The 27,469-nt window shown below is 53.4% G+C and overlaps 3 protein-coding genes and 5 non-coding genes across 9 annotated transcripts; 5 read left to right on the top strand and 3 right to left on the bottom strand.

Annotated features, from left to right (window-relative positions):
- Nucleotides 1–650: 650 nt before the first annotated feature.
- On the top strand, nucleotides 651–3,441 carry LOC100086893 (ribonuclease 4-like). The gene is made up of 3 exons (XM_016226134.3): nucleotides 651–679; nucleotides 2,791–2,795; nucleotides 2,826–3,441. The coding sequence occupies exon 3, from the start codon at nucleotides 2,826–2,828 to the stop codon at nucleotides 3,246–3,248; it is 423 nt and encodes a 140-aa protein (XP_016081620.1). The 5' UTR covers nucleotides 651–679; nucleotides 2,791–2,795; the 3' UTR covers nucleotides 3,249–3,441.
- A 4,489-nt stretch (nucleotides 3,442–7,930) lies between these two features.
- LOC100073569 (ribonuclease 4) lies at nucleotides 7,931–20,153 on the bottom strand. 2 transcript variants are annotated; one of them, XM_029078267.2, is made up of 3 exons: nucleotides 20,077–20,153; nucleotides 18,967–19,089; nucleotides 7,931–8,853 (listed from the first exon to the last, which is right to left on the bottom strand). In XM_029078267.2, the coding sequence occupies exon 3, from the start codon at nucleotides 8,841–8,843 to the stop codon at nucleotides 8,397–8,399; it is 447 nt and encodes a 148-aa protein (XP_028934100.1). In that variant the 5' UTR covers nucleotides 8,844–8,853; nucleotides 18,967–19,089; nucleotides 20,077–20,153; the 3' UTR covers nucleotides 7,931–8,396. The 2 variants fall into 2 exon arrangements, with proteins under 2 accessions (XP_028934100.1, XP_028934099.1); XM_029078266.1 differs by lacking the exons at nucleotides 18,967–19,089; nucleotides 20,077–20,153 and adding an exon at nucleotides 12,860–12,963.
- TRNAP-UGG lies at nucleotides 19,228–19,299 on the bottom strand. The gene has a single exon. It is a non-coding gene; the product is annotated as a tRNA-Pro (tRNA).
- A 126-nt stretch (nucleotides 20,154–20,279) lies between the features above and the next one.
- Nucleotides 20,280–20,351, bottom strand: TRNAP-UGG. The gene has a single exon. It is a non-coding gene; the product is annotated as a tRNA-Pro (tRNA).
- Nucleotides 20,352–21,266: 915 nt separating this feature from the next.
- TRNAT-UGU lies at nucleotides 21,267–21,339 on the top strand. Its single transcript has one exon. It is a non-coding gene; the product is annotated as a tRNA-Thr (tRNA).
- Nucleotides 21,340–21,531: 192 nt separating this feature from the next.
- Nucleotides 21,532–21,603, top strand: TRNAP-AGG. Its single transcript has one exon. It is a non-coding gene; the product is annotated as a tRNA-Pro (tRNA).
- Nucleotides 21,604–22,117: 514 nt separating this feature from the next.
- On the top strand, nucleotides 22,118–22,189 carry TRNAP-AGG. The gene has a single exon. It is a non-coding gene; the product is annotated as a tRNA-Pro (tRNA).
- Nucleotides 22,190–23,520: 1,331 nt separating this feature from the next.
- LOC114816112 (ribonuclease pancreatic-like) lies at nucleotides 23,521–24,754 on the top strand. Its single transcript, XM_029077924.2, has 2 exons — nucleotides 23,521–23,735; nucleotides 23,903–24,754. Exon 2 carries the CDS (start codon nucleotides 23,908–23,910, stop codon nucleotides 24,337–24,339), a length of 432 nt encoding a protein of 143 aa, XP_028933757.1. The 5' UTR covers nucleotides 23,521–23,735; nucleotides 23,903–23,907; the 3' UTR covers nucleotides 24,340–24,754.
- The last annotated feature ends 2,715 nt before the right edge of the window (nucleotides 24,755–27,469 follow it).

Here is a 27,469-nt window from a genome sequence, read left to right as displayed (position 1 = left end):
TTGATTGCAGCCCCTTCTGGCACACAGCCCCCACCATCCTCACAGCCCCCCCACCACCACGGCCATCCCAATCCCTGCAGTGTCCCCAGCTCCTGCAGCCCCCTCAACCTCCCAAAGAGGTCGAGTCAAAGGAAGCAGCCCAGAAATCTCTGAAGGGGGTGGGGGCAGGGTGGAGGGTCACTGGCAGGGGGGACACCACCAGGCCAGGGGGTACATGGTTTAGAGGGGTGTTTTCACAATCTGGAGGGAGGGCGGTGGCAGGGAAGGACTGGGTTGTGCTTCGTGATCAGACTCAAATCCCCCGAGCTCCCCTCTCTCCAACAGCACAGCCCCATCTTTGCAGCCGGAGCCGGCCACACTCAACAATCAGGGGATCTAGCTGTCCCAGCTCCCAGCCCTATCACTAACCAGACCCAGTCCCACTTGGCCTGAAAGAGGAGGAGGAGGAGGAAAGGAGAAGAGGAAGAGGAAGAAGAGGAGGAGGGGGAGGAAGAGGAGGAGGAGGAAGGCCCCAGGGAGCTGGGGATAGGCCACTCCCCCTGCCAGTCTGACCAGTTTCACCCAGCTCCTCCCTTCCCAGACCCCTCCCTTCAAAGGGCCCTATATCAGCAGCTAACAGTGGTTTTCCCAACCCAGGACCCACTGGATCTGGATGATCCACTGTCTGCTGGAGCCACAGGTCAGGACTGGGGACAGTGAAGACTGGAGTGGGACGGGGGCAGGTCTCAGAAGGGACGGGTGCTGGGGTTGGGACTGGGGCAAAGAGGTCTTCTGGGGAGGGGAAGAGGCAAGAACCTGGGCCAGGGGAGGGATCTGCAAAGGACAGGGCCCTCTCAGCTCCGTGAGGTATGGGGAAGGAGTAGAGAAGTCACCTAGGCATCCGGGGAAGCACCTGGAAAGGGCACAACTCCATGCTCCCAGAGCCCTGATCCAGAGAAGGATTGACTTGGCTCTGATGACTCCCTAGCCTTCACCCCTGTGATTTCAAACCTGAGTCTGGACCTCTGTGCTGGATGGCTGTTCTGAGATGGCACATGGTAGTGGCAGACAAGAAGGAAGATCTGGGGTGGGGAGGGGTGGACCCCAGCAGGGTCAGTGGGGACCCAGAGGGGAATCAGTGTCAGGATCAGTGGGGACACGGCCAAAGGCCAGTGGGAACATGATGGGATCTATAGTGACTCAGAGGATCGACGGGGACTCAGAGGGGACATGAGGAGACTGTGGGGCCAGTAGGGACCAGGTGGGGTCAGTGGTGACACAGAGGGTCAGTAGGGATATAGAGGGTCAGAAGGAACATGGTTCAGCCAATAGAATTGGAAACCAGTAGGGAGAGACCAGTAGGGAGAGGAGACATCACAATGCGGAGTCCAAACTGTTCGACGATGAGGTTTTTAGACTGAAACTAACCTCCGGGGCCTGGCATGGGAGCTAGGGTGGAATCTCCTCTTAATCCACCAACCTCTCCAGCAAGGACAAGATCACCACAACCTTCTTCCTTGCTCTACCTGGACCCCTCCCTAAATTGCTCCCTTCAGATCCACCCTCAGTCCATGCCCAACCAGATTTATTTTTATCTATTCCAGAGCTTAGAACAGTGCTTGGCACATCCCTGACCTGGGTTATTATTATTATTATTATTATTATTATTATTAACAACCCAATTAATAATAACCCAGGTCAGGGAAGGGTGTGGAGAGGGGAGGGCTGAGGCGAGGGGAACAGTTTAAAGCATAAAGAGGGTCAGTCCCAGCAGAGGCAGGTCTATGATCACCTTGAGAGGGTGTGGAGGGGCGGTGATCAAACAGTCTATCATTGGCATTTATTGAGTGCTTACTGTTTACAGAGCACTTACTGAGTACATGGGAAACTACCGTACGGTAAAGTTGGTGCAGCATGGCATAGTGGTTAGAACATAAGCCTGGGAGTCAGAAGGTTATGGGTCCCAGCTCTGCCACTTGTCATCTGTGTGACCTTGGACAAGTCACTTCATTCCCTGGGCCTCAGTACCCTCATCTGTAAAATGGGGTTTGAAACTGTGAGCCCCACACGGGACAGGGACTGTGTCCAACTCCACTTGTGCCTGGTACATAGTAAGTGCTTTTAACTAATGCCATAATTCTTACTATTATTATTGCCCACAAGGAGCTGAGAAGCGAGAGGGGGAGACACTGAAATGAATTACAGATAAGGGAAATGGCAGGGTAAAAATAAGTGCAGTGGGGTTGAGGGTGGGGTGAATATCATGGATTTAAAGAGTACAGATCCGGGTGCATAGCCAATGCAGAAGGGAGAGGGAATAGGGGAAATGAGGGCTTAGTCAGAAAAGGCCTCTTGGAGATGCGATTTTAGGGGGGCTTTGAAAGTGGAGAGAATGGTGCTGTCATATATGAAGAGGGAGGGAGTTCCAGGCCAGAGGGAAGAGGTGGGCAAAGGATCATCAACAAGATAGACAAGACTGAGGTACAGTGAGTAGGTTAGTGTTAGAGAAGAGAAGTGTGCCTGTTGAGTTATAGTAGGGGATCAGCCTGTTAAGATAGAGGGGAAGAGCTGATTGAGTGCCTTTAAGCTGATGGTAAAGAAGTTCTCTTTAATGTGGAGGTGGATGGACAACCACGTGGGGGGTGGGGAGAGAAGGTCAAAACTGTTTTTTAGGAAAATGAACCAAACAGCAGAGTGAAATATGGATCGGGTTCGGAACAGGAAGTAACAAGGTGAGTGAGAAGGTTGATGCAGTAGTCAAGACGGGTCCTCTCCTCTCCACCAACCTCTCCATATGCCCCTCTCACACAGGAGTGATGGCAGCCACCACCAAGACCCCCGGCCACATGCTGCCCCAGGTGCTGCCCCTGGCCTTGCTACTCCTGGCCACCTGCACCTTCGGTCAGTTCGCAGTCTTCCTACAGCGCCATGTTGACCAGCCCAAGTCACAGGTCCCAGGAGGGCCGAGGCAATACTGCAATGTGCTGATGCAGCGCCGCAGGCTCAACACGGGGAACCACTGCAAACCCCTCAACACCTTCATCCACGAGAACCAGGGAGCTCTGGTCGCCCTGTGCCGCACCCCGGCCGGGCCATGCCGCAACCCAAAGAAGAAAAACTGTCACCGCAGCCCCCAGAGACTGAATGTCACCGACTGCAAGGTCATCCCCGGTAGCCAGCCCCCCAATTGCCGGTACCACTCCTTAGCCCAGTCCCGCAACATCGTTGTGGCCTGTGTTGGGGGGCAGCCTGTCCATCTCGATGGGTAGAGGTATCGCCTGCCCTCCCCCCATCAAGAATCTCAAGAGCTTTTCCCTAACAGAGGCCCTGGACCCTCCCTGATCCCCCCTCACCCAGCAGTGAGGTTTCAGCATTCCCCCTGAGTTTCTGTGCAGCCCCTCCCCTTAACCCCACTATTCCCTGGAAGTTTTGTTTTTGATGTAATAAATCTGCTTCCTGCCCTAGTGGCTGTGGGTGTTGGACCTGAGCTCTGCAAGTCCTCAGTCCCAAAGGCCCCTGGAGATGGGATGAGGGCAGAGATGCAGGGGGAGAGGGGAAGGGACGTGGGCAAGAAGGAGGTTAAGGGGTATGGGGGAAAAGGGGCAGGGGAAAAGGAGGGAGGGAAGGAGGAAGGGATGGAAGGACAAGGGGTCAGAGGGAAGGAGGGAGAGAATACAGTGCAGTCTGAGCTCCTGGGAGCTGAGGGGAGGGAGGGGCTCTCTGCCCTTAGTCAGACCCCAGCTGGAGTGTGAGAAAATGGAGGCAGGGGCTCTGAGATGTGCCATCAGCCTCAGGGAGCCACAGAGAGACAGGAACAGGGAGGGATTGAGCCTGCCCCTGAGGCAGTGGCAGGCTAGTGGGGCAGGGAAGGGATACTGTATTGAAACCACTTGGGGGAAGCCCTCCCTCTTCTTCTGGGAAATGGGGAAACTACCTTGCTGCCTCCCTTTCCCCAGGGGTCCAGCCCAGAGCAAAGCGCCCCTTCCCCAGGTCTCGATTGAGCTGGGGAGGAGACCGGAGTATCGGGGACTTAGAAGGCAGAATTTATGAGCTTCCCCCTTCCTCAACCCTCCTGTGCCTGGGCTGGTCTCCCGGATCTAGACTCCGCTCTCCTCCTCCTAGGACTGCACCTCTTCCCCCAGTCCTAGGGACAAGGCTGGGCCAGAGGCTGTGTGTTTTGGCCAGAAGGCCCATCCATAGTAAAGCCAAGCCAGCCCAGGTGTCGTCATTCCCACTCCTTTCCAAATCCTCCCTGCTCTCCACACTGCCCAACTCATAACCTCTTCCTATCAACCAATCAATCAATCTATCTATCAATCAACTAATCATATCATCCAGCACTGAGGAGAACCCCGGCAGGCAATCAATCCTCCAGAGGCTAATCCACACATCAGGCTGAGGGTGGCACTCAGAGACCCTAGTTGGACACCTGGCTGAGCCAGGAGTTGGGCAAAGGCAATGGAGGGGGTTAGGAGGCCGTGATCAGGAATAATGATGGTGTCTGTTAAGCTCTTATATGTGCCTAGCACTGTTCTAAGCCCTGGGGGAGATACAAGGTTATCGGGTTGTCCCACATGGGGCTCACAGTCTTTATCCCCATTTTACAGATGAGGGAACTGAGGCACAGAGAAGTTAAGTGACCTGCCCAAAGTCACCCAACTGCCAAATGGCAGAGTCAGGATTATAACCCACAGCCTCTAACTCCCAAGCCCAGGCTGCTTAGAAACCTAACAGAATGGGGCCACAGGTCAGAGAAGCAGCGTGGCTCAGTGGAAAGAGCACGGGCTTTGGAGTCAGAGGTCATGAGTTCGAATCCCAGCTCTGCCACTTGTCAGCTGTGTGACTGTGGGCAAGTCACTTAACTTCTCTGGGCCTCAGTTACCTCATCTGTAAAATGAAGATTAAGACTGTGAGCCCCACGTGGGACAACCTGATTCCCCTGTGTCTACCCCAGCGCTTAGAACAGTGCTCTGCACAGAGTAAGCGCTTAACAAATACCAACATTATTATTATTAGGTCCCAGAGCCCCTTTGAGAAAACATAAAGGCAGATCCAGTGGAGCCAGGTGGGGCTGAGCAGAGCTCTGAGCCCTGTAAAGCCACTTAGGGGAGGGTCAGATCAGGTTAGGGGAGTGATCCACCTACAGTTCTGGGCCAAAACTTGTTCTAGTTGCAAAAATGCTGTGTGGTGGAGGGTGGAGGGGGAGGAAGAGGAGGCAAAGAGGGGATCTTGGCGATATTGTGAAGGTGAGACCGGCAGGTGTTGGTGACAGATTGGATGTGTGAGGTGAATGAGAGAGCTGAGTCAAGGAGGACACCAAGGTTGAGGGCCTGTGAGATAGGAAGGATGGTCATGCCGTCCACAGTGACAGGGAAGTTAGGGAGAGGACAGGGTTTGGGAGGGAAGATAAGGAGCTCAGTTTTAGACTTGTAAAAATGAACAGACTCAAGGTGTAGAAATGAACAGACTCAAGAGAGCGAGCTGAGAGGGCAGGAAAGGGAGGAAAGTGGCTGTCTGCCCATTGACCCCAGGGGGGTATGAGTGACGAACAGCCCCTAGCCGTCCGAATCTGGTACCTTTATTTTCAAGCATTTCCGTGTCCCACTCGACTGCAACTCTTCCAGCGCGCGCCCAAAATCCTACCCAATCCCCTTGTGTTGCCCGTATTACAGCCTCCAGTCAGAACCCAGTTCTTAAGAGTGGTCCATATAAGGTAACATAATTGACACAAACTTAAGATGATTGATCTCCCACAGGAAGGAGATAAAACGGAGACAGGATGTCTAGTACAATATTGGAAGGAGATAGAATGGGACAGGTTGGTCAATTGTCTAGTACAGTATGGGAAGGAGACAGAATGGAGAGAGGATGGTGTCACCCATTGCCGGGGATGGGTTAGTTCAGAATCAGCGTGGTGAGAGTGAGGGAAAGAGAGAGAGAGAGAGAGAGAGGGAGAGAGAGAGAGAGAGAGAGAGGTCGGGGACGGAAAGCCTCAGTTTTTGTATAAATTTATTCTGTGGGGCGAAATAAATTATTTGGTTATTTAAACACCACGAATCGACCTTTCTTTTCGGGAGGAATTTGGTGTTAGAGTTTACCTAACGGGAGGAATATACTTATATGTTACTCGCATCTGGCGGGACACCCGGGCCCACCCAGGCAGATCCCACTTATGATTAATTTACACGTGGTAAGGCAGCCAGCTCCCACCATTTGCATGCCCCACTCAGGAGGAATCCACTTTTGCGTTAAATACAGTTATGCGTTAAACCCAGTTATACGTTACCCACTTTTGCGTTACCCACTTATGTGTTACTCGCACTTTGTGAGGCAGCTAGCTCTCACCATGTTCACATCCCACTCGGGAGGCCACCCACTTAGGCATTAATTCCACTTATGTGTTACTGACACTTGGTGAGGTGGCTAGCTCCCACCATGTTCACATCCCACTTGGGAGGCACCCACTTAGGCATCAAATCCACTTATGTACTACTCGCACTTGGTGAGGCGACTAGCTCCCACCATTTTCACATCCCCCTCGGGAGGCACCCACTTAGACATCAAATCCACTTAAATGTTACATGCCCATGGTGAAGTGTCTGGCTTCCAACCCCACGAGCTTTCAGCAGGACAGGACACTCACCCATCCCATGGCTCCTCACTTGGTGCAGGCAGAGCGGCCATTTCAAGCTCTGGACAGAAGCGACCTCCAGCCGCTGCTGCAAGTCCCATTCCACTGCACAGAGGTTAGAGGCAGCAGGTATTTATCCCCTGTGCTCTTAGGCCATTCCAGCTTCTGGCCTCAGTTTATCCAATCTCTGCCCTCCCCCCTCCTCCATCCCTAATTTGATTGGCATGGGGGCGAGGGGCTCCTTCTGTATTCCCAGTTTGGGCTGTCAATCTGGCAGTTTTGGTTGGGGGTTGGTGTCCCACCCTCACTTCCAAGTTCCGCATGCTGGCTCAGGGGGTCACGAGACAGCATTTGACCTTGAGATGATCGGTACCCCAGGATCATCTTGGGACAGATGGTTAATAGTCTAGTACGCAGGTCTTCATGGGGGATGCAGGGACACCCTTCCACTTCACCCAACTGGAGAGAACAGGTGGACCCTCTCCCCCAGCCCTTGTTCCCTGTCCTGTAGGGGTCTCCTTGAACATATTGTAGGCCGCTCAGCCTGATGGGTGTATTCGGGAGAAGTAGAAGGGTGTCCAGAAAACACTACCATCCTCCCTGTCTCCCAAGGCTGTAACCTTGACATTAGCCTTGACTCATCTTTCTTATTCAATCTGCACATTCAGTTTGTCACCAAATCCTTACAGTTCTGTCTTCACATCACTACCAGGATTCACCCTTTCCTCTACATCCAAACAACTTCCTCTGATAAAGGGTGCCCTGTGATGACCAGTAGTTATTCTCAACCATACCTGAGGTCAACGTGGGGAGCCGACCTGGGACTCCCAAGGAAGTGGGGAATGCCCGGGGGTGGAGACAGGTGGGACCCGGCCATCCCTGGGACTGGTCATCTAAAATGGGAGTTTAGTGTTAGCCATAGGCTGGCCTGAATTAAAGGAGATTAGATAACTGGGACCACTTCAGTGGGCGGGGTTGAGCAGAATTCCCCTTCCCTCCATTCTTACTGGGATCCCCACCCCCTCAAACACCAGAGCATGCCAGACCCGTGGTAAACAGTGTGGCCTAGTGGATAGAGCATGGGCCTGGGAGTCAGAAGGACCTCTTTTCTAATTACGGCTCCACCAGTTGTCTGCTGCGTGACCTCGGACAAATCATTTACCATTTCTGTGGCTCAGTTCCCTCATCTGTAAAATGACAATTAAGACTGCTCCATATCTGACATGGGCTGTGCTCAACCTGATTAACTTGTATCTACCCAGTGCTTAGTACAGTGCCTGGCACATAGTAAATGTTTAACAAAAACCATAAATTAAAAAATTGTGGGATCCATGACTTTTATTGCAGGAAAGAGGACAGGTCAGTGGCATATACCCCTGGTGAGTACTGGGCAGTGCTCCACAGTCCAGCTTCCCGTGGGGTCAACATCCAGGCCACGAGCTTCCCAAGCCTGGCCCAGTGCTGACTCTGGAGGCTGGAAATTTCGCCCCTGGGGTGGGCTCTGGTGAGGCTCGGGGTACGGGACTGGGGAGAAAAACCGATGGACAGTTAGGTTTAAAATCCTTAGTCTGCCATCCGGCGGGACCCATCTCTACTAGGAGACAATGGTGACCCTGAAATCTGGAGAAGCAGGGGCCAGGAGTGGCCGTGAAGGGCTGGGTGGTATGGGCAGGGGTGAGGGGATGGGGACAGCAGACCTCATTGGTCTCCCTCTCAGGGAAGGAAGCAGGAACAAAAAAATCAGTGTGAGCACTGCCCCCATAGCTCCAGGCCTGGGCTGGGCCGGTCAGCGGTCAAAGTGCACGGGCACTTGAGGGTCCCCCTCACAGGCAATGACCACACGGCGGGTGCTGACCTGGGCCCGATACCTACAGTTGCCTGGCCTGGAGCCCCCCTTCTCTCTGCAGTCGGTGACCCGGACGACACCCTCGTGGCAATTCATGCGGCCGTTCTTGCATGAGATGCTGTCTGTGCTACAGATGCTGTTGATTTTGTAGATGGGCTCGTGGATGAAGGTGTTGAAGGCCTTGCAGCGCTGAGCGGTCATCTTCCTCGCCTGCATCATGCGGTTGCAGTAGGCTGTGGCGTCGCCGCCATTTTCACCCTCTGGGTCCACATGCTGGCGCAGGAACCGCTGGTACATGGTCTTCTGCCCTGAAACAGGCAGCAGGGCTGGTCCAAGCAGTGCCAGCAGTGCCAGGAGCAGCAGTGAGTAGGTCCCCTGCCAAAACATTGTGGGCACCCTAGGCAGAGTGAGGGAGAATGGGGGAGAGCGGAGTAGAGGTCAGAGGTTAGGAGACAGTTATCTTCCACCGCCAAGTAAAGCCCACCCTCTTCCTCAACCCCCTCTTGCAACAGGGATCGCCCTCCCCCTCCCCCAGACCCTGGGGATAAATGTCCAGATGTGTTGCCCCACAGGAGAACTCTTCCTCTCTGTCTTTTTTGTCTCTCTGTCTCTCTCTTTTTTGTCTCTTTGTCTCCCTCCAGTCTTCCACATAGCTTCCATTCTGCCAGCAAAACTCCCCACACCTCCAGCTAGAGTCCAGTCTGTCGGCTGAATATCTCAACTCCTCTATGTAGTGCCCAGTCTGCCAACTGACCACCCTCTCCTCCACCCAGTCAGTCAGCTGATCCCTCCACTTTTCTACCCACTACCAAATCTGTGAGATGATGCCCCCACTCCTAAAGCCAGTGCCCAATCTGCCAGCTGAAATGATCAATCAATTAATTGATCAATCAATGGTATTTTTTGAGTGCTTATTGTGTGCAGACCTTGTATTAAGCACATGAGAGAATACAATACAATGGAATTAATAGCCAGAATCCCTACCCAGAGATCAGTCTGCCAACTGAATCCCCTCTATCTGCCACGCAGAGCCCCGTCTGACATCTGACCACCTTCTCTCTTCCCATTGCCCACCCAGTCTGCCAGATGACTCCTCCACTCCTCCACCTAGAGTCCAGTCTACTGGATGACACTACCACTCCTACAACAAGTGCCCAATCTGCCAGCTGAAACAATCAATTAATCAATAGAATTTATTGAGTGCTTATTGCATGCTGACCTCTGCACACAGCATTTGAGAGTACAATACAACTGAGTTGATAGCTAAGATTCTTGCATTCAAGGAGACCCGCTTCCCTACCCAAAGATCATTCTGCCAACTGAATCTCCGACTCATCCACCCAGGGCCCAGTCTGCTAGCCAAATCCCCTCACTCCTCCTCCTAGCAGCCAGATTGCCAGCCGAATCCCCTTACTCCTCCACCCTGTTCTCAGTCTGCCAGCTGAATCTCCCACTCCTCCACCCAGCACTCAGCTTGCTAGCTGACCCCTTCCATTCCTCCAGTGAGGCACGCATATAACTGATACTCAACAAATGTGGAGTCCAAGGTTAGTCACAATATCCCCTCTGAATTCCCCAACAGATGCGTGCTAGACCACAGCGCTTTCTGGGAAGAGGAGAAGGTATGAAGCTGGCTCAAGGTTTGGGTAGGAGGATGAGGACGAGAGACCTTTGCATCTGGACAGCCTGAGGAGAGGGGCAGTGGGGTAGGGACTGCCCAGGCTGCCAGGGGAGAACAAGAAGACCTGAGACTGATTACCTGGTCAGAGCCAAGGTCATTGGAATTCACCAACTTTCTTAAAGCAAATAGCTCTTTTGGAAGAGTCTGTTTTGCTGGAAGAGTGTTATCAATGATCTCTCCATTTCTCCTGGAGTTTCTCCCATGCTCTCCTGGCCCCTTCAGTCAGGATGAATCAAAGATATCTTGTGCCCTGTGGCCTTGGGGGCTGGAGGTCAGGGAGAGGACACTGGCTCCTCTTCCATTCACTCTCCTGTTAGGACTTTGGCCTCAACACCACCAGCAGGCCAGGGCATGGGGCAGAACCCCTTCTTCAGGACCCTGTTGGGAGGTGATGCTCACATCATCCTACCAATCCAGTCCTGGCATGGTCTGCTGCAATTGATCTAAAACCCTAAACCTCCCGCTCTCACCAGCATGACAGGAGGCCTCTACCCTGCTTGGCTGTGGGGGCAAAGGGAGATGGGGGGCCACCCGTCCCTCATAGGGAGGTCCCAGACTTGGCCCTGGGCCCAGACCAGTTCTGATCCCTCTCTGCTGGGGCTTCTTTCTTACTCTTGGTTATCTGGAGCTGTAGCCCTTTCTCTGTGCTCCCTTCCTCCAGCCCATGGGAGATAAAAATTCTGTAGGTTAGGGTCACGCTCCCCCAGTCCCCCGCCCTGTCCATACAGGTCACTGAAGGTCAAACAGCTTCCTGGGGCTGGAAGGGCAGAAACCCTGGGCTGGCAGCCGAAAGCAAAAGCCAGGGCAGGGGGATCACCAGAGCTGGGGAGCCAGGGTTTGAATCTTGCTAATGCTAGAGACTGTTTCTTTATTGAGAGCCCAACCGCTCCAGGCAGAAATGCCCTGCCCTTTCTCCCCTCAGAGGACACAAGGGTCCTCTAGGTGGATGGGAAACGCATTGACACAGTTGAGGACAATAAGCCTGGGGCTATGGTGGGCTTGATATCAGCTTGGGAACTTCTGTGGTCTATGGACGCTGCAGGTGGTGGTCTGGAAACAGGGCTCACCCTGTATCAAGCCCCCCCAGAGAGGAATGCCTTCTGCCTTGCATGCAGCCTTGATGTTCAGGGTTCCGCCATGGATAAATGTGTTCAACTCCTTGTACTGTTTGTGGCCCAGGAACTGAGCCGTCTTCTTGTCAGAGAAGTTATCATGGCCCAACAGACTCCCGATGAAGTGATGGCTTAGGAAATTCTTGTACTGCAAGTTGTCCTGAGCCAGCCCTGGCATAGACAGCCACAGCATCAGGCTTGGGGGCAGCAGCTGCAGCGATGAGGGCAGAGGGCTGAGGGCGGAGGGCAGCTAGATCCCCCCAGGACCATCACTGTGGGCTCCATGGGAGTCATTCCGGCCCCACTGGCAATCGTGGGGAGGGAGAGAGAGAGAGGCAGCAGGGGGTTGGGGACTCATTCCAACCAACCTGGAAGTCTCGTTTTCTTGCTGAACCAGAGCCTGGGCCCCCAGTATAAGGCCCTGACCCACACCTTTGGCCCCAATCCCAGAGAGCCCCCCGTTCCCTGTCACCCCTTATTCCCACCCTCTCCCATCCCTCCCAAGCCCTCCTATATTGACTCCAAACCCTCCACCCTGACTCCCTCCCCGCCACCACACATACACTCATTGCCTCCTCCTGCCCTCAAGCAGGGCAGTAAGGCCTATTGCTCCAGCCGCTGCCCCCTCCAAGCCCTTGCCGCGGATTCCAAACAGCCCCTTCGGCCTAGTCGAGCGGCACCACCCCCCACCAGTCCAGCAGCCTTCTCAAGCCTCTCTGAGCCTCGACGAGTCTAGGAGAGCCCTCCCCACTCCCTTGAAGTTCGCAAGTTTTCCGGCGGAGTGGGAGGGGGCGGAGCCCGGCCTAGCCGAGATCCTGGATCCTGAAAGCTGGATCTGTCGAATTTTTCCCTTGTGATTCTTGAGCCTAAGCCCAGAGCAGCTGCGAGGCCAGGGTGTGGCAGTGGGAGACAGGAGAGACAGAAACAGAAACACCAGCAGGCAGGCAGGCAGCAGAAAAGGACAGCAGGTCAGAGACAAACAGTCAGGAGGGAGAGTGATAGAGGAACAGGCAGGAAAGAGACCGAGACAAGAAAGACAAGCAAGAGAGAGTCAGACAGGTACACAGAAAACAGGGACTTAGAGACAGGCAGGCAGAAGAGAGACACAGAGAGGCAAAGAAACAGGCAGTAGAGAGAAATGGGCTGGAGAGAGACATACAGTGAGGCAGGCTAGAGGCCGGTGGGACAGAGGAGACAGAGAAATAAGCACGAAAGAAACAGGAAGGAGAAAGAGACAGAGAAACAGCCTGGAAAGAGACCGGAGAGAGACATTCAGGCAGGAATGAGAGACAGAGAAGAGAGAGAGAGGCAGGAGAGAGACAAGCAGATACCTCATCTGTAAAATGGGGATTAAGACTGTGAGCCCCACATGGGACAACCTGATTCCCTTGTGTCTACCCCAGCGTTTAGAACAGTGCTCTGCACATAGTAAGCGCTTAACAAATACCAACATTATTATGAGTGACAGGTAGGCAGGAGAGAGATATAGAGACAGGCAGGCAGGCACTAGAGACAGGGGAGAGAGTCAGAGACAGGCGGGAGAGATAGGAGAGAGAGAGAGCATGGGTCGCAGGGAGCTAGGGTGGGGGGTGGGGGTGCCGAAGCCTTACAAATCGGTCACTGTCTCTCTGTCCGGAGATGGATCACAATATCCGTTGGTGACCTGGCCTCCTCCTGGCTCTGGGGTCCTTGGCCCCGGCTTTAAAGGGTCCCGAGGGGCGGGTCCGGCTCCAGCTCCGCCCCATCCAGGACCCAGGCCAAGGGGCGGAATCGGCACAAACCGGGGAGCAGAGCCGGTTGGGGCGGAGCCCACAGTGCCGTGGGGCTGTGGGGGTGGGGCGGGGGGGGGGGCAATGGGAACAGAAGCCCCTTTGTTACCCGCCTTGGCCCCAGCGGAAGGCAGCACTGCCAGGGGACGGGCGGGTGTCTGGGCGGGGGGGGGGGGGGAAAGGTCCTGGCCAGAGGGGCCAGTCAGGCGGGGGTTATTGGACTTCCAGGACAAGTGTGGATCAAAGATGTAGGTCCGCAGCGTCCACCCCCTGGCTTGCCGTCACGGCCGGCTCCGGGCCTCCCTGGGACTGGACATTGAACCTGACGCTCGAGGGTCAATGCCCCAGGAGAGGGTTGGTCAACAAGGGTTGACCACTGTGCCCTCCCCCGGCGAAGGCAGCTGCTCTGCCCTTCACAGTCCGGGCCGGGCAATGGGTGCACTGTTCTAATGGCTGGGGTAGATACAGGGTCATCGGGTTGTCCCACTTGGGGCTCACAGTCTTAATCCCCATTTTACAGATGAGGTAACTGAGGCATCGAGAAGTCAAGTGATTTGCCTAAAGTCACACAGCTGACAGGTGGCCGAGCTGGGATTAGAACCCACGACCTCGGACTCCTAAGCCCGTGCACTTTCCACTGGGCCGCACTGCTTCTCTAATAATAATAATAATAATGGTATTTTGTTAAGCGTTTACTATGTGTCAAGCACTCTTCTAAGCGCTGGGGGAGATACAAGGTTATCGGGTGGCCCCCGGAGGGGCTCACACAGTGGAAAGAGCATGGATTTGGGAGTCAGAGGTCATGGGTTCGAATCCCGGATCTGCCACTTGTCAGCTGTGTGACTGTGGGCGAGTCACTTAACTTCTCTGTGCCTCAGTTACCTCATCTGCAAAATGGGGATTAAGAATGTGAGCCTCACGTGGGACAATCTGATTACACTGTACCTACCCCAGCGTTTGGAACAGAGCTCTGCACATAGTAAACGCTTAACAAATACCAACATTATTATTAATCCCCATTTGCCCGCAGCGACCTCCGAAGCAGCTGAGCAGGGAGAGTTGGTAGCCCCATCCAGCTACAGCCCGGTGCCAAGTTCACCGGACGATAACGGCCCTCCCCCTCCCCCTCCCCACAGTGTGGGCACCAAGCCTGGCCCTGGGTCCCGGCTCCTCGAAGGGCTGCCACGGACCGAGCCAGGGGGCCAGACTTTTGGGGTGACCGTGGCTCTGCTGGCCTGGAGTGCGGGGGAGGAAGGAGGACAAAGTCCCACTGACTTTAACTCTTTTTCCAGAAACAAAAGATTAAACATTCACTCGCGGCTGGCCACTGTCCTGGGGGAGTCAGGCTTGCTGCCAAGCACCCCAGCCCCGCGCCCCCCAGCCCATCCACTCCCGGGTCCTGGCTCAACACAGTGCGGGTGCCAGTTTTAGGGTGGCCGCTAACGCCCGGCACTCAAGGACACCGGACTCCCCCTCTGCAACAGAGGAACGGATAGAGTCAGACCAACTGAAAGCTATAATGTCCAGTACAAATCTGGATAAACGGCCCCCCAGCCTGCTTCCCAAATTAGGGCCTAAGATGGGTCCCAAATGGACACACTTAAAGGGGAAACAGGGGGCAGAGAACCCACTGTTCAGGGCCCAGCCCCGTCCTTCTCCCCAGCCCCATCTTGGCTCACATCATCCTTGGGACCAGTTTGTCCCTTGGAAGAAAAACTTTCCGGACTCTACATTGTGTTTGAGTGGGTATGCTAGAGACCAGTTCATTAGTACGAGCACTTCTTTTAGCACTAGTAGGGAGGGGTGTTTGACGGACAGAGTTTCCTCTGTTAGTCAAGGCCCCTCAACTCTGAAGGATCCAGAACTTCCTTATATACAAAATTGCTGACTGAATCAAGGAGTACAATGCAGGATAAATACATCAGGAAAGGCAGCAATAAATAACTCCTTGGGACGGGGTTCTCCATCCAGCCTCTGCCTTGTTTCCAAGGTGATTAAATCCCTTTGAATAGCAGACCAGGGGTCCTGATTAGATCAAGGGGGTAGCTCTATCTTTGTTCTCAGCTACCCCTTTCATAAAACCGGAGAACAAAGGGAAGAAGTGTTGTGAGGGACTTGCCCTGGCAATCAAGAGTACCCAGTGGCGATCAAGCAGGCCCAGAGCTGAAATGGGAGGGAGAATGCAGGACCTTGACCCTTGGGCTACTACAGACCAAATAATAATAACAATGGCGGTACTTGTTAAGTGCCAAATACTGTACCTACGACTAACGTCGAGTCGTTTCCGATTCATAATCATAATGATATCTGTTAAGCACTGACTATATGCAAAGCACTGTTCTACGCGTGATCAGGTTGTCCCGCATGGGGCTGGGGCACAGAGAAGTTAAGTGACTTGCCCAAAGTCACACATCTGACAATCGGCGGAGCCGGGATTAGATCCCCTATCTCTTGACTCCTAAACCAGTGTTCTTTCCACTGAGCCACGCTGCTTCTCTAGCATAGCAACTCCATGAATACACTTTCTCCAGAACGTCCTGTTCTCTGCCATAATCCGCAATCTTTCTAACGGTTCTTCCGTTGTCGTTGTTATGGTCTCTGTCCATCTAGCTGCTTCCACGTTTTCCCTGGACTTTTCCTAGCGTTAGTGTTTTCTCCAGAGATTTAGACCTCCCGATTGTGTCCAAAATATGTTAATCTAAATCGAGTTATTTAGCCTTCCAAAGATCACTTTGGTTTAATTTGCTCTATAAAAGCCTTCTCAAAACCACGTTTCAAAAGAATCGGTGGTCCTTCTATCCTATCATGTTTATCCAAACTAAATGACTACACATGGACTTCACCAGATGGAGTATATATGACTAGGGTAGATACAAGATAATCAGGTTGACAGTCCCTGTATTACATGGTGTTCATTGTTTAGGAGAACAGGTGTTTAAACCCCATTTTCTAAATGAGGAAACAGAGGCACAGAGAAGTTACAAGGTCATATAGCATGTAAATGGCAGACCCAGGATTACTTTCTCAAGCTCTTGCTACAGTGCTCTGTATACAGTAAGTGCTCAATAAATACGATTGAATGAATCGATGAAGCTAGGTCCCCTGACTGGCCAGGGCCATACTCTCTCCACTAGGCCTCGGGATCCTGTGGTCCAAGTCAGGCCTAGGTAACTTGTCTGATGGATCTGGGTCTGACTGTGCTGTGGGTTCTGCTGGAGAGGGGATTTTTTTATTAATGGTATTTGTTTAGCACTAAATATGGGCCAGGTACAGTTCTAAGCTCTGAGATCGATACAAGGTAATCCAGTTAAACACAGTCCATGTCCCACACAGGGCTCACAGTCCTATTCTCCATTTTATAGATGAGGTTAACTGAGGCACAGAGAAGAGAAGTGACTTGCCCAAGGTCACACGGCAGACAAGTGGCAGAGCCCGCATAATAATAATAATAATGGTACTTGTTAAGTACTTAAGCACTGTTCTAAGCACTGGGGTAGATACAAGTTAATCAGGTTGGACACAGTCCCTATCCCACATGGGGCTCACACTCTTAATCCCCCTTTTACAGATGAGGTAACTAAGCACAGAGAAGTTGTAATAATACTCGTGTTTATAATACTCGTATTTGTTAAGCGCTTACTATGTGCAGAGCACTGTTCTAAGTGCTGGGGGAGATACAGGGTAATCAGGTCCCGTCAAACGGCAGGGACTGTCTCTATCTGTTGCCGACTTGTTCATTCCAACGCTTAGTACAGTGCTCTGCACATAGTAAGCGCTCAATAAATACTATTGAATGAATGAAAGGTCATCCCACGTGAGGCTCACAGTTAATCCCCATTTTACAGATGAGGTAACTGAGGCACAGAGAATTTAAGTGACTTGCCCACAGTCACACAGCTGACAAGTGGCAGAGCCGGGAGTCGACCCATGACCTCTGGCTCCGAAGCCCAGGCTCTTTCCACTGAGCCACGCTGCTCAAGTTGTGACTCACCCAAGGTCACACAGTAGACTCCTTCTGACTCTCAGGCTTATGCTCTATCCACTAGGCCATGCAGCTTCCCCATTTTACAGATAGACCCTTGTTCCCCCAGGGCCCAAGCCAGGAAGTGCCACCATTCAGTTCCTGGAGCTGAAATTTGTATTGGGACTACTTGGCCAGGTGGATTAAGCCTGGACCTGGGAGCCTGAAGATCTGTATTCGAGTCTCAGTTCTGCCCCGGCCAGCACCTTACCTCAAGCAATTCACTTAACCTCTGTGGGTGTCTGTTTCCTCATTTGTGAAATACGGATAAAGATCCCTGCTCTCCCATCCTGCTAGATTCTGAGCCCATGGAGGGCAGGGATTGTCTGATCTGATTATCTTCTGTGGACCCAGTACCTAGCAGAATGCTTAGCACCTAGTTAAGTGCTTAATAAATGTCATTATTATTAGAGGATCAGAAGGAGACAGGTTCACAGGGAGCTGGGGGACTAAAGTGGTGGAAGAACCCTGAAAAGTGGGCCTGGGAAATTCCATTTATAGGGCTTTGTGCGTTCAGATGCTTCGAGGAAAAATAGGGATCTTAATAACTGTGGTACTTGTTAAACACCTACTATATGCCAAGCACGGTTCTAAGCACTGGGATAGAGACAAGATAATTAAGTTGGACCCAGTTGCTTTCCCACTTGGAGCTCACAGTCTAAGTAGGCGGGAGAACAGGTACTGAATCCTCCTTTGTACAGAGGAGGAAACTAAGGCACAGAGTAGTGAAGTGGTCAAGGTCATACAGCAGGTAGGTGGCAGGATCAGGAGTAGAACCCAGATCCTCTGATTCCCAGGTTTGTGCTCTTTCCATTAAGGCCACACTGCTTTCAACTGTAGCCACAGGCTACAGTGTGAGTGTGTGTGTGTACCTGAGTGCACTCACCTCCTCCAAGACTCACCTCCTCCAAGAGGCGTTCCCAGACTGAGCTCCTCTTCTCCCTCTACTCCCTCTGCCATCCCCCCTTTACCTCTCCGCAGCTAAACCCTCATTTTCCCCTTTTCCCTCTGCTCCTCCACCTCTCCCTTCCCATCCCCACAGCACTGTACTCGCCGCTCAACTGTATATATTTTCATTATCCTATTTATTTTGTTAATTAATTGTACATCGCCTTGATTCTATTTAGTTGCCATCGGTTTTTACGAGATGTTCTTCCCCTCGACTCTGTTTATTGCCATTGTTCTTGTCTGTCCGTCTCCCCCGATTAGACTGTAAGCCCGTCAAACGGCAGGGACTGTCTCTATCTGTTGCCGACTTGTTCGTCCCAAGCGCTTAGTACAGTGCTCTGCACATAGTAAGCGCTCAATAAATACTATTGAATGAATGAATGAATGAGTGATAGTGCATGCGAGTACAAGAATGCGTGAGAGGGTATGCTATGAGTTTGAGTAAATATGACTATATGTGTTCTAAAAGCATGTGAGGGTGAGGGGTGTATCTGTGTGCAGAGGGCTGCGTATGTGAACGTTTGGAGTGAGTTGTTGCTTGTGTACATGGGAGGGTTGTTTGCTTAGTGAGTGGGAGCAGAGGTATGTGGGGGTGTGGGGGTGTACGTGAGTGATTTTGCATGCTAGTACATGAATGCGTGAGAGGGTATGGGTGTGCATGAAAATATGGGAGGCTATGAGTCTGAGTGAATATGACTGTATGTGTTCTAAAAGCGTGTGAGGGTGAGGGGTGTATTTGTGTGCACAGGGCTGCGTATGTGAACGTTTGGAGCGAGTTGTTGCTTGTGTACATGGGACGGTTATTTGCTTAGTGAATGGGAGCAGAGGTGTGTGGGGGTGTGTGTATGCGTACCCGAGTGTTTTGTTGTGAGTGCTGTGTGTCACAGACTATGGGAATACGTGTGAGTGGTGGCGGTCTTTGTTGATTTGGGGGAACACAGGCCTCCTAACGACAAGGGGCAGGAGCCATGCAGCCCACCTGCTAACCTCGATCCCGCCTAGTTCCCGTCCGGGGAGCCTCGAAGTTCCGGCTACAGGTGGCGGGAATGGCCGGAGATCCTAAATAGTTGACGAGAGGAACGGAGGCTGAGGTCCGAGGCTTCTAGGGAAAAAACAGGGACAGAAAAGGAAGGGTCTCACCGGTCCCTTTCTACCTAGCTCCCGGCCTTGGGAGGGATGAAGAGAAACGTGCCGAGGGTATGAGAGGAAACTGTCTGCCACTCGGTGCAAAACCAACAGCGGGCTCGTCCGGGATTTGAACCCGGGACCTCTCGCACCCAAAGCGAGAATCATACCCCTAGACCAACGAGCCACATGGCAACTATTCTGCAGAGTCTCTTCTGAGTGTGCTCGTCGCCACCCCGTCCCCTTCTTGGGCAGCTCTTGTTGTGCAGGCCCCACCTCCCACCTCCAGCCTCCCCCCTTCTCTAAGGCCAAGACCCCCTCCACGACCAAATAGGGAAGGGGCGGCCGGGCCGGGCCTGCCTGGGTCGGACTTTCCTCGGGGACTCATGGGCAGGGAAGACCCCGGAGCCCAAACTGAGGTCTAACCTTGCCTGGCAATCTGCAGCCTGAATTGCTTTATGCGCTCAGTTCTCCTACCAGCTCTCAGCTGCTCCCGATAACCCCCGCCGTTTTGACCGCTCTGGTAATCGATCCCGCTGCTTGCGTTTAGGGGGCCCAAAAGACCTCGGGCAGCGGGGGGGCTGGTCTCTAAAGTTAGGTCTGCCCGTTGCAGATTCTGGTTAATAAAGGCATTTTTAAAAAATGCATGCGTCCCATGAAGAACAAAAATTTATTTTAGATTAAAAGTAATTTCCTAGTTCTGAAATAGACTATTAATATTCTAGTCAAATGCCATGATTCTTTCCAGTAAATATTACTTTTTTTAAAAAAATCATTTCTTTAACCGAAAGCCGATTCTTAGAAATCTCTCCAAATCCTCCCAGGGTCCTAGTGGTTCACTCTTCTATCACTCTTCTACCTGCTGGGCAGGCCCACAGTCACCGTGACCCCCATGGGATCTCATACACTCATTTCAGCTGCCTTCACGTTCCCGAGTCCGGAACCCAAACGGAGAAACAGCTACCTCGGTCTTCTCGCTCCTAAAACACCGGCGCAGAAGTGAAAGGGCAAAATCTGGAGGAGTCTCCCGGGCCCCTCTTCTCAGCACCGGGCGTGGGAGGCGCGGAGGGAGAAGCTTATTAAATTAAAATTGGAGACTCCGACGGCTTGGCCCAAGTGGGGCGGGGAGATAAGAGGGAGGTGTTTTAAAAAAAAAAGAAAAAAAAAGGGCTCGTCCGGGATTTGAACCCGGGACCTCTCGCACCCAAAGCGAGAATCATACCCCTAGACCAACGAGCCACACACGTCTGTTTCTCCGCAGCTGCTTATGAGTCTGCTGTGCTCGCCCCGCCCGCCCAGCCGTATTTCTTTTTAACCCGCTCCGTTCCTCCCCTCTGCCCCACCGACCGCCCCAGCCCCAGCTGCCTCCTTTTCGGGGTCCGAGCAGAGACTGGGCTGGGGTGGAGGGGCAGAGGGAAGGCCGGAGGGCAGGGATTAGGGCGGCCTAGGCCTAGGTTGCTTTGCTGTCTCCCCCTTATCTGTGAGCCCTTTGTTGGGCAGGGATTGTCTCTATCTGTGTACATTCCAAGCGCTTAGTACAGTGCTCTGCACCCAGTAAATTCGATTGAATGAATGAACCTCCACCCGCAGACTGGGTAGTGCCCAGCAGCAGCCCCGCGCCCCCAGGCCCCGTGTGCCCCCAACCCCGGCCTCCCCCACCCTCCGCTCCCTGAGCGCTCCGCAACGTGGCCGAGCGGTCTAAGGCGTCGCGCTGCTTCCCGGGCCCGGGGCTCCCGGGTTTGAGTCCCGCCGCGGACACGTTTCCCCACGGAGGGGTCGGCGGAGAAAGTCTCTGGAAGCTGCCGTCCTCATGGGCGAGATGGGGAATACCCCTCTCCCTCTCGAGCTTCCTTGGACGTCCTGGAGCTGGGCTGGGATTGAAGGAAAGCAGGCACCCAAGCCCCGAGGAGGCGAGGAAGGACCGGCCGCCGCCTTTCCTGCTGGGCGGGGGGTGTGGGCAGCACAGATGAAGGGGGAGGAGGGCTACGTTGGTACGTAACAAAGATCACATTTCCTCTAATTATCGTCACTCAACCCGGCTGGGGAAACTGGAGATCCCCATTTTCTAGCACCTGGCCAAAAAAGAAAGAAAGAAAAAAAAAAATAGTCCTCACTGATCCTTCAGAAGGGTTGGGAAGACGTTTCGCTTTCGGAGGCTCCATAGCTCAGGGGTTAGAGCACTGGTCTTGTAAACCAGGGGTCGCGAGTTCAAATCTCGCTGGGGCCTGCGCGAATTTTTTTTCTTTAATATGAGGAACTATCATGACGCTTCTCCACCCAGGGTGTTCAGAGGTTAATCTGCCGAGAAAGACCTCAACGAACTCTTACAGTCGGGACTCTGAATAAAAGTGGACTGGAAATATAGCAACGGATGGTTCGTTCTGCTTCCTAAGGCGAATTCTTTACACTCGTTGCAAGTGGCTCGTTGGTCTAGGGGTATGATTCTCGCTTAGGGTGCGAGAGGTCCCGGGTTCAAATCCCGGACGAGCCCTTTTTTCCCTCACTTTTCAACTGCCTTTCCAATCCTTTCGCTCGATTCCCCCGGCGCTCATCTGTCTCCAAGGGCAAACCTCTGAAGCACGGAGATCCGGGAGAGTGGCTTGCTTCAAGGCTGACCACGATTTTTAACGGCATTTTGTTAAGCGCTTACTACGTGTCAAGTTCTCTTCTAAGCGCTGGATGCTGTGGGAACAATTCTGGCTTTTTGATGGTTTTGGAAACTCTCTGCAGCCTAGCTCAAACCCAGTCCTCAGGCCCCAGCTCCTTTGCCCCCAGCCTCTCGGTCAATGCTTGTCCAGGAGGCCTGGGCCGGACGGAGAGTATTTGAACCTCTGGTTCCACCACGTGGAGGCCGGGAGTGGGAGAGATGGCCCGAGGGCGAGACTCCGGTAATAGCGCCTTTCCTCCAGCAGATGGCACCAAACCCTGCCGGCGGCCGACCAGAAAAACGTGGTGACGTGGTGTTAAGTATTTGTTGGGCTTCGAGACACAATCACGTCACTGCTGGCTCGTTGGTCTAGGGGTATGATTCTCGCTTAGGGTGCGAGAGGTCCCGGGTTCAATTCCCGGACGAGCCCTTTTTTTTTTTTAAATTAACTTTATTTTACTTTTAAATCCCTCATAGGAGCCGAGGCCTCCTCTCACCGAGCGAAGGAGACATCTCTTTCCCTACTCAGCTCAAAAACTCTATTGTGCGACACGTGTCCCACTAACACTGGGCTTCCCGAACTCTTCCAGGCTGTCCGTGCTCCAGCCTCAAGTTGCTCCGCTTTTCTCTCACACGCTACCCCCAGGCTTAAACTCCTTCCGCAACCAAATCTTCCAGACCACAGCTCTCTCCATTTTCACAAAAAGTGGACCACCCCTCGGTCATGTCAGACCAGCACCCGCCTGTGGCACTTCCGTATTCTGATCCTTATCTTTCAAGCTCGTGCATGGATGCGTATTTTCGTTTAGTAAATATTACGAAAGATTTATCTCTACATTCAGTTGTTTTGTCTGAATTTAGTTGTTAGGGCTTTCTCCTTTATCCTGCTTTTCTCATCGGTCCACACTTCACTCAGCTGCCCGCCTCGTTTTTCTAAAAAAATCACTCAGTCGATATTTCTCTTTTCCTTCAAAAACCACCACTGGTTGCCCATCCATCTCCACTTCAAACAGAGAATCCTTAGCAATGGCTTTAAGCCACTCGATCACCTAACTCCTTCCTATCCTTACCTCGCCGATCTCTTACTACAGCCTAACACGTCCACTTCTGTCCCTTAACTTGTCAGCTGTGTGACTGTGAGCAAGTCACTTCACTTCCCTGTGCCTCAGTTACCTCATCTGTAAAATGGGGATTAAGACTGTGAACCCCACGTGGGACAACCTGATTCCCCTGTGTCTACCCCAGCGCTTAGAACAGTGCTCTGCACATAGTAAGCGCTTAACAAATACCAACATTATTAACACCGACCTCCTCAATATTCATTCATTTATTCAATAGTCTGTATTGAGCGCTTACTATGTGCAGAACACTGTCCTAAGCGCTTGGAATGTACAATTCGACAACAGATAGAGACAACCCCTGCCCAATGACGGGCTCACAGCTGGACCAGTACCCCAGACTGGAGATGCAGGCTGAATGAGAGAGGACAATATCACGGCTAAGGGGTTGTGAAACTGGGAGGAGGGTGGGGGGTGGCGTCAACAGGGATGTGGCGTCTACAGGGATGCAGCCTGGGGAAGAGAGAGAGCGGCTCTGCAGGCAGGACACCCACAGAGGGGTCAGAGAGGTGGAACGGTGGTGCCCCGCGGCCTCGGAGATGGAAGAAGCCAGATGACTGTCATGGAGTGGGCCGGCCGCTTCCCCGCCCCCCGCCCCCCGCCCCCCGCCCCCACCAGGTCCGGGTTTGAAGACTCTCTTCCCGTCATTGCTGGCAATCATTCCCTCCCCTCCGGAGGTCCGCTCCCACCTCGGGCCAGTCAGCCACCCTCGGGACCCCAGGGACCCCACTTTAAATCCCCTGCTGCCGGAAGGGGCCCGGCGCAAGGGCAAGGCCGAGGAGAGAGCAGCGGCCTCAGCCCAAGAGCACGAACCAGGACTTTCCAGAGGCGGGGCCAGGAGCCCGGCAAAGAGAGAAAGTGTGTGACTCCGCGGGGACTGAGGGTCGGGGGGTGGGCACGGTGGGACACGGACACGGTGGGGGGGGATCGGTCAGTGGGTCGGGGAGTGGGCACGTCCGGGCTGCGGGGATGATGGGGTCCCACCCTCCGCCCCCTCCCTCCCTCCAGCTCCCCTTTGCCCCCAGGAGCGATGGCGCGCCCTCTCCCCGGAACCCCCCGTCCGGCCCTCCTGCCAAGGCTGCTCCCTCTCCTTCTCCCGCTGCTGTTCGGGGCCACCCTGGAGGCCGGAATCCCCGACGGCGAGCACCCGCTGCCCCGGCGCCAGCTAGAAGATTTCCCCAAGACCCGGGTCCCCGGGGGCGAGGAGCAATACTGCAACGTGATGATGGTGCAGAGGCGCGTGGTGCAGCCCGACGGCCACTGCCAGGGCACCGGCACCTTCTTCCACGCGCCCCTGGACTCGATCCGCCCCTCCATGCCCTGCCGGGGCTCCACCGGCGGCCACTGCTTTCAGAGTGAGGAGTACATGTCCACCGAGTGTGTTCTCATGCACGGGATCAGCTTCCCGCGCTGCCGCTATCTGAGCATCCCCCGCCGGGGCAGGATCACCATCAGCAGCTGAGCTGCCGCCCGGGAGTCGGGGCGGGGGGCGCCGAGACCTCCCGTCTGCGCCCCATTCCCTCCTACGGCTCTCCCCATCGATCCCGAGCCAAAGTCATTAGCACCTCCCCTCACGGTCGTCACAACTACATTTCTCCTTCGTAAAAATATCTTCATCTCCTTTTCCCTAGTCTCTCTTTCTCTCACACACACACACTATCACACACCCCCAGACGCATGAACATAGACGTGAACTCTCACTCACATAGATTCTCTCCTAAGGAAGAGCTTTGGATCTCTCCTCCCTTCTGTAGGTCCCTGTAGCGGGGAGGGAGGGAAAAGAGAGAAGGGGGCCGGCGCTGGGAACCTTCCCTCCCTGGAATGTGTTGTTGAATTTCTCAACCTTCTTTGGAATAAACATTGACTTCCCCAGGGCTGAGGCGTGTCTCATAGCAACTCCTTGAAAATTTTACTTGTTTCTCCCAGATTCCCCTACGTGTCCATCCCTCCCACAGTCTAGATCGCCAAGTTTCTCAGACCCAGCCCCAATTCTACACATCTAGCCCTGGCTCTAACCGTGGCCCTGGCCCTGCATATCTAGACTTGGCCCTGGCCCTCGGTAGCTAACCCTGGCCTTTGCCCTAGCCCTGCATACCCGGCCCTGGCCCTGGCTCTGGCCCTTCCCATCCACCCCTGGCCCCGGTCCCAGGGTGAAGAGCCTGTGCTCCTGGAGGTTCTGGGTTGTTACTCAACTCAGGACTCCGGACTCAGGACTCAGGACCCTGGCAGGCGTTCACAGTCTGCACACTCTGCTCACTCTGATCCCCAGGCGTGTCTTAGTAGCTAGTGAGAGTAAGTGAGCTATTTGTTAAATGCTTCCGGTGTGCCAAGTACTATACTAAGTGCTGGGGTAGATACAGTACAATCAGATCAGACACAAGCCCTGTCCTGTGTGGGGTTCTCAATCTGAGCAGAGAAAACAGGTATTTAATTCCCAGATAAGAAAACTGTAAATTAAGAGCAGTTGTGATACGAGCTTTCCAGCTCTCGAGTCCTTTGAGCAGAGGGCTTCTAGCCGGAGACAGAGAGAGCAAGATTTCCCTGCCTACCAGGCACCATCATGACCATTTCCTCAAACCAGTTGTAGTTCAGAGACCCAGTCCAGTCCACCACTGAAACAGCTGAGGCTCATGTCATACTCATGTTGGCATGTTCAGCTCACGCCAACACCTCCACTAAGTGTAAAGACAGTAGGTGATGGCAGAAATGGACCATTTAACATCCTCTACTTTTTTATGGTATTTGTTAAGCCCTTACTATGTGTCAAACACTGTTCTAGACACTAGGGTAGATACAAGTTAATTAGGCTGAGGGGCTCACAGTCTAAGTACTTACTCTTCCCTCTCCATCCCTGACTCTCCCTCCAGGGTTGCAGCTCAGATCATATAATACCCTTAACTCTCCCTTCTCTACTCCTGTTTCTCTCCCAGCGATCCAGCACAGACCATCCAACACCCCGACGCTCTCCTCTCCATCATGATGCTCCCTCCAGTGTTACAGCACAGATCATTTCACATCCCAACTCAACATGAGCAAGACTGAGCTCCTCATCTTCCCTCCCAAACCCGGTCCTCTCCCAGACTTCTCTATCACCGTCGATGGCACGGCCATCCTTCCCGTCTCTCGGGCCCGCAATCTCGGTGTCATCCTTGACTCGTCTCTCTCGTTCACCCCACACATCCTATCCATTACCAAGACCTGCCGGTTTCACCTATACAATATCGCCGAGATCCGCCCTTTCCTCTCCACCCAAACGGCTACCTTACTGCTACAGGCTCTCGTTATATCCCGGCTAGACTACTGTGTCGGCCTTCTCTCTGACCTCCCTTCCTCCTCTCTCGCCCCACTCCGGTCTATTCTTCACTCCGCTGCCCGGCTCATCTTCCTGCAGAGACGATCTGGGCACGTCACTCCCCTTCTTAAACAACTCCAGTGGTTGCCTATCAACCTCCGCTCCAAACAAAAACTCCTCACTCTAGGCTTCGAGGCTCTACATCACCTTGCCCCTTCCTACCTCTCCTCCCTTCTCTCTTTCTACCGCCCACCCCGCACGCTCCGCTCCTCCGCCGCCCACCTCCTCACCGTCCCTCGGTCTCGCCCATCCCGCCATCGACCCCCGGGCCACGTCCTCCCGCGGTCCTGGAACGCCCTCCCTCCTCACCTCCGCCAAACTGATTCTCTTCCCCTCTTCAAAACCCTACTTAAAACTCACCTCCTCCAAGAGGCCTTCCCAGACTGAGCTCCTCTTCTCCCTCTACTCCCTCTGCCACCCCCGCTTTACCTCTCCTCAGCTAAACCCTCTTTTTCCCCTTTTCCCTCTGCTCATCCACCTCTCCCTTCCCTTCCCCACAGCACTGTACTCGTCCGCTCAACTGTATATATTTCCATTGCCCTATTTATTTTGTTAATGAATTGTACATCGCCTTGATTCTATTTAGTTGCCATCGGTTTTTACGAGATGTTCTTCCCCTCGACTCTATTTATTGCCATTGTTCTTGTCTGTCCATCTCCCCCGATTAGACTGTAAGCCCGTTAAACGGCAGGGACTGTCTCTATCTGTTGCCAACTTGTTCATCCCAAGCGCTTAGTACAGTGCTCTGCACATAGTAAGCGATCAATAAATACTATTGAATGAATAAAATACTATTGAATGAATCCCGAACTCTCCACTCTCTTTCTCTGTTTCTTCCTCAGCGACCCAGCACAGACCATCCAGCACACCTGACTCTTCCCTCTCTAATAATAATACTAAGTGTGGGATTTGTTAAGCACTTACTATGTACCAAGCTCTGTACTAAGCACTGGGGTAGATACGAGAGAATGAGGTTGGACACAGTCCCTGTCCCACACAGGGCTCACAGACTCAATTCCCCATTTTGCAGATGAGGTAACTGAGGCATAGAGAAGTTATATGACTTGCCCATGGACACACAGCAGACAGGTGGTGGTGTCAGAATTAGAACCCAGGTCCTTCTGACTCCCAGGCCCATGCTCTATCTCCCTATCTCTCCCTCAGTGACCCAGCACATACTATCCAACACCCCTGACTCTCCCCTCTCCACCCTGACTCTCCGTCCAGGGTCACAGCACGG

The sequence above is a fragment of the Ornithorhynchus anatinus genome, chromosome 13 (genome assembly GCF_004115215.2).
Source record: "Ornithorhynchus anatinus isolate Pmale09 chromosome 13, mOrnAna1.pri.v4, whole genome shotgun sequence".
In the NCBI taxonomy this organism is placed as follows: domain Eukaryota; kingdom Metazoa; phylum Chordata; class Mammalia; order Monotremata; family Ornithorhynchidae; genus Ornithorhynchus; species Ornithorhynchus anatinus.
Note: the sequence above shows the minus strand (reverse complement) of the source record. Positions and strands in the feature narration are given on the sequence as shown.

Coding starts and splice junctions, on each gene's coding strand:
- LOC100073569 (XM_029078267.2), bottom strand. CDS start 8,843: ATGTTTTGGCAGGGGACCTACTCACTGCTGCTCCTGGCACTGCTGGCA.
- LOC100086893 (XM_016226134.3), top strand. CDS start 2,826: ATGCTGCCCCAGGTGCTGCCCCTGGCCTTGCTACTCCTGGCCACCTGC.
- LOC114816112 (XM_029077924.2), top strand. CDS start 23,908: ATGGCGCGCCCTCTCCCCGGAACCCCCCGTCCGGCCCTCCTGCCAAGG.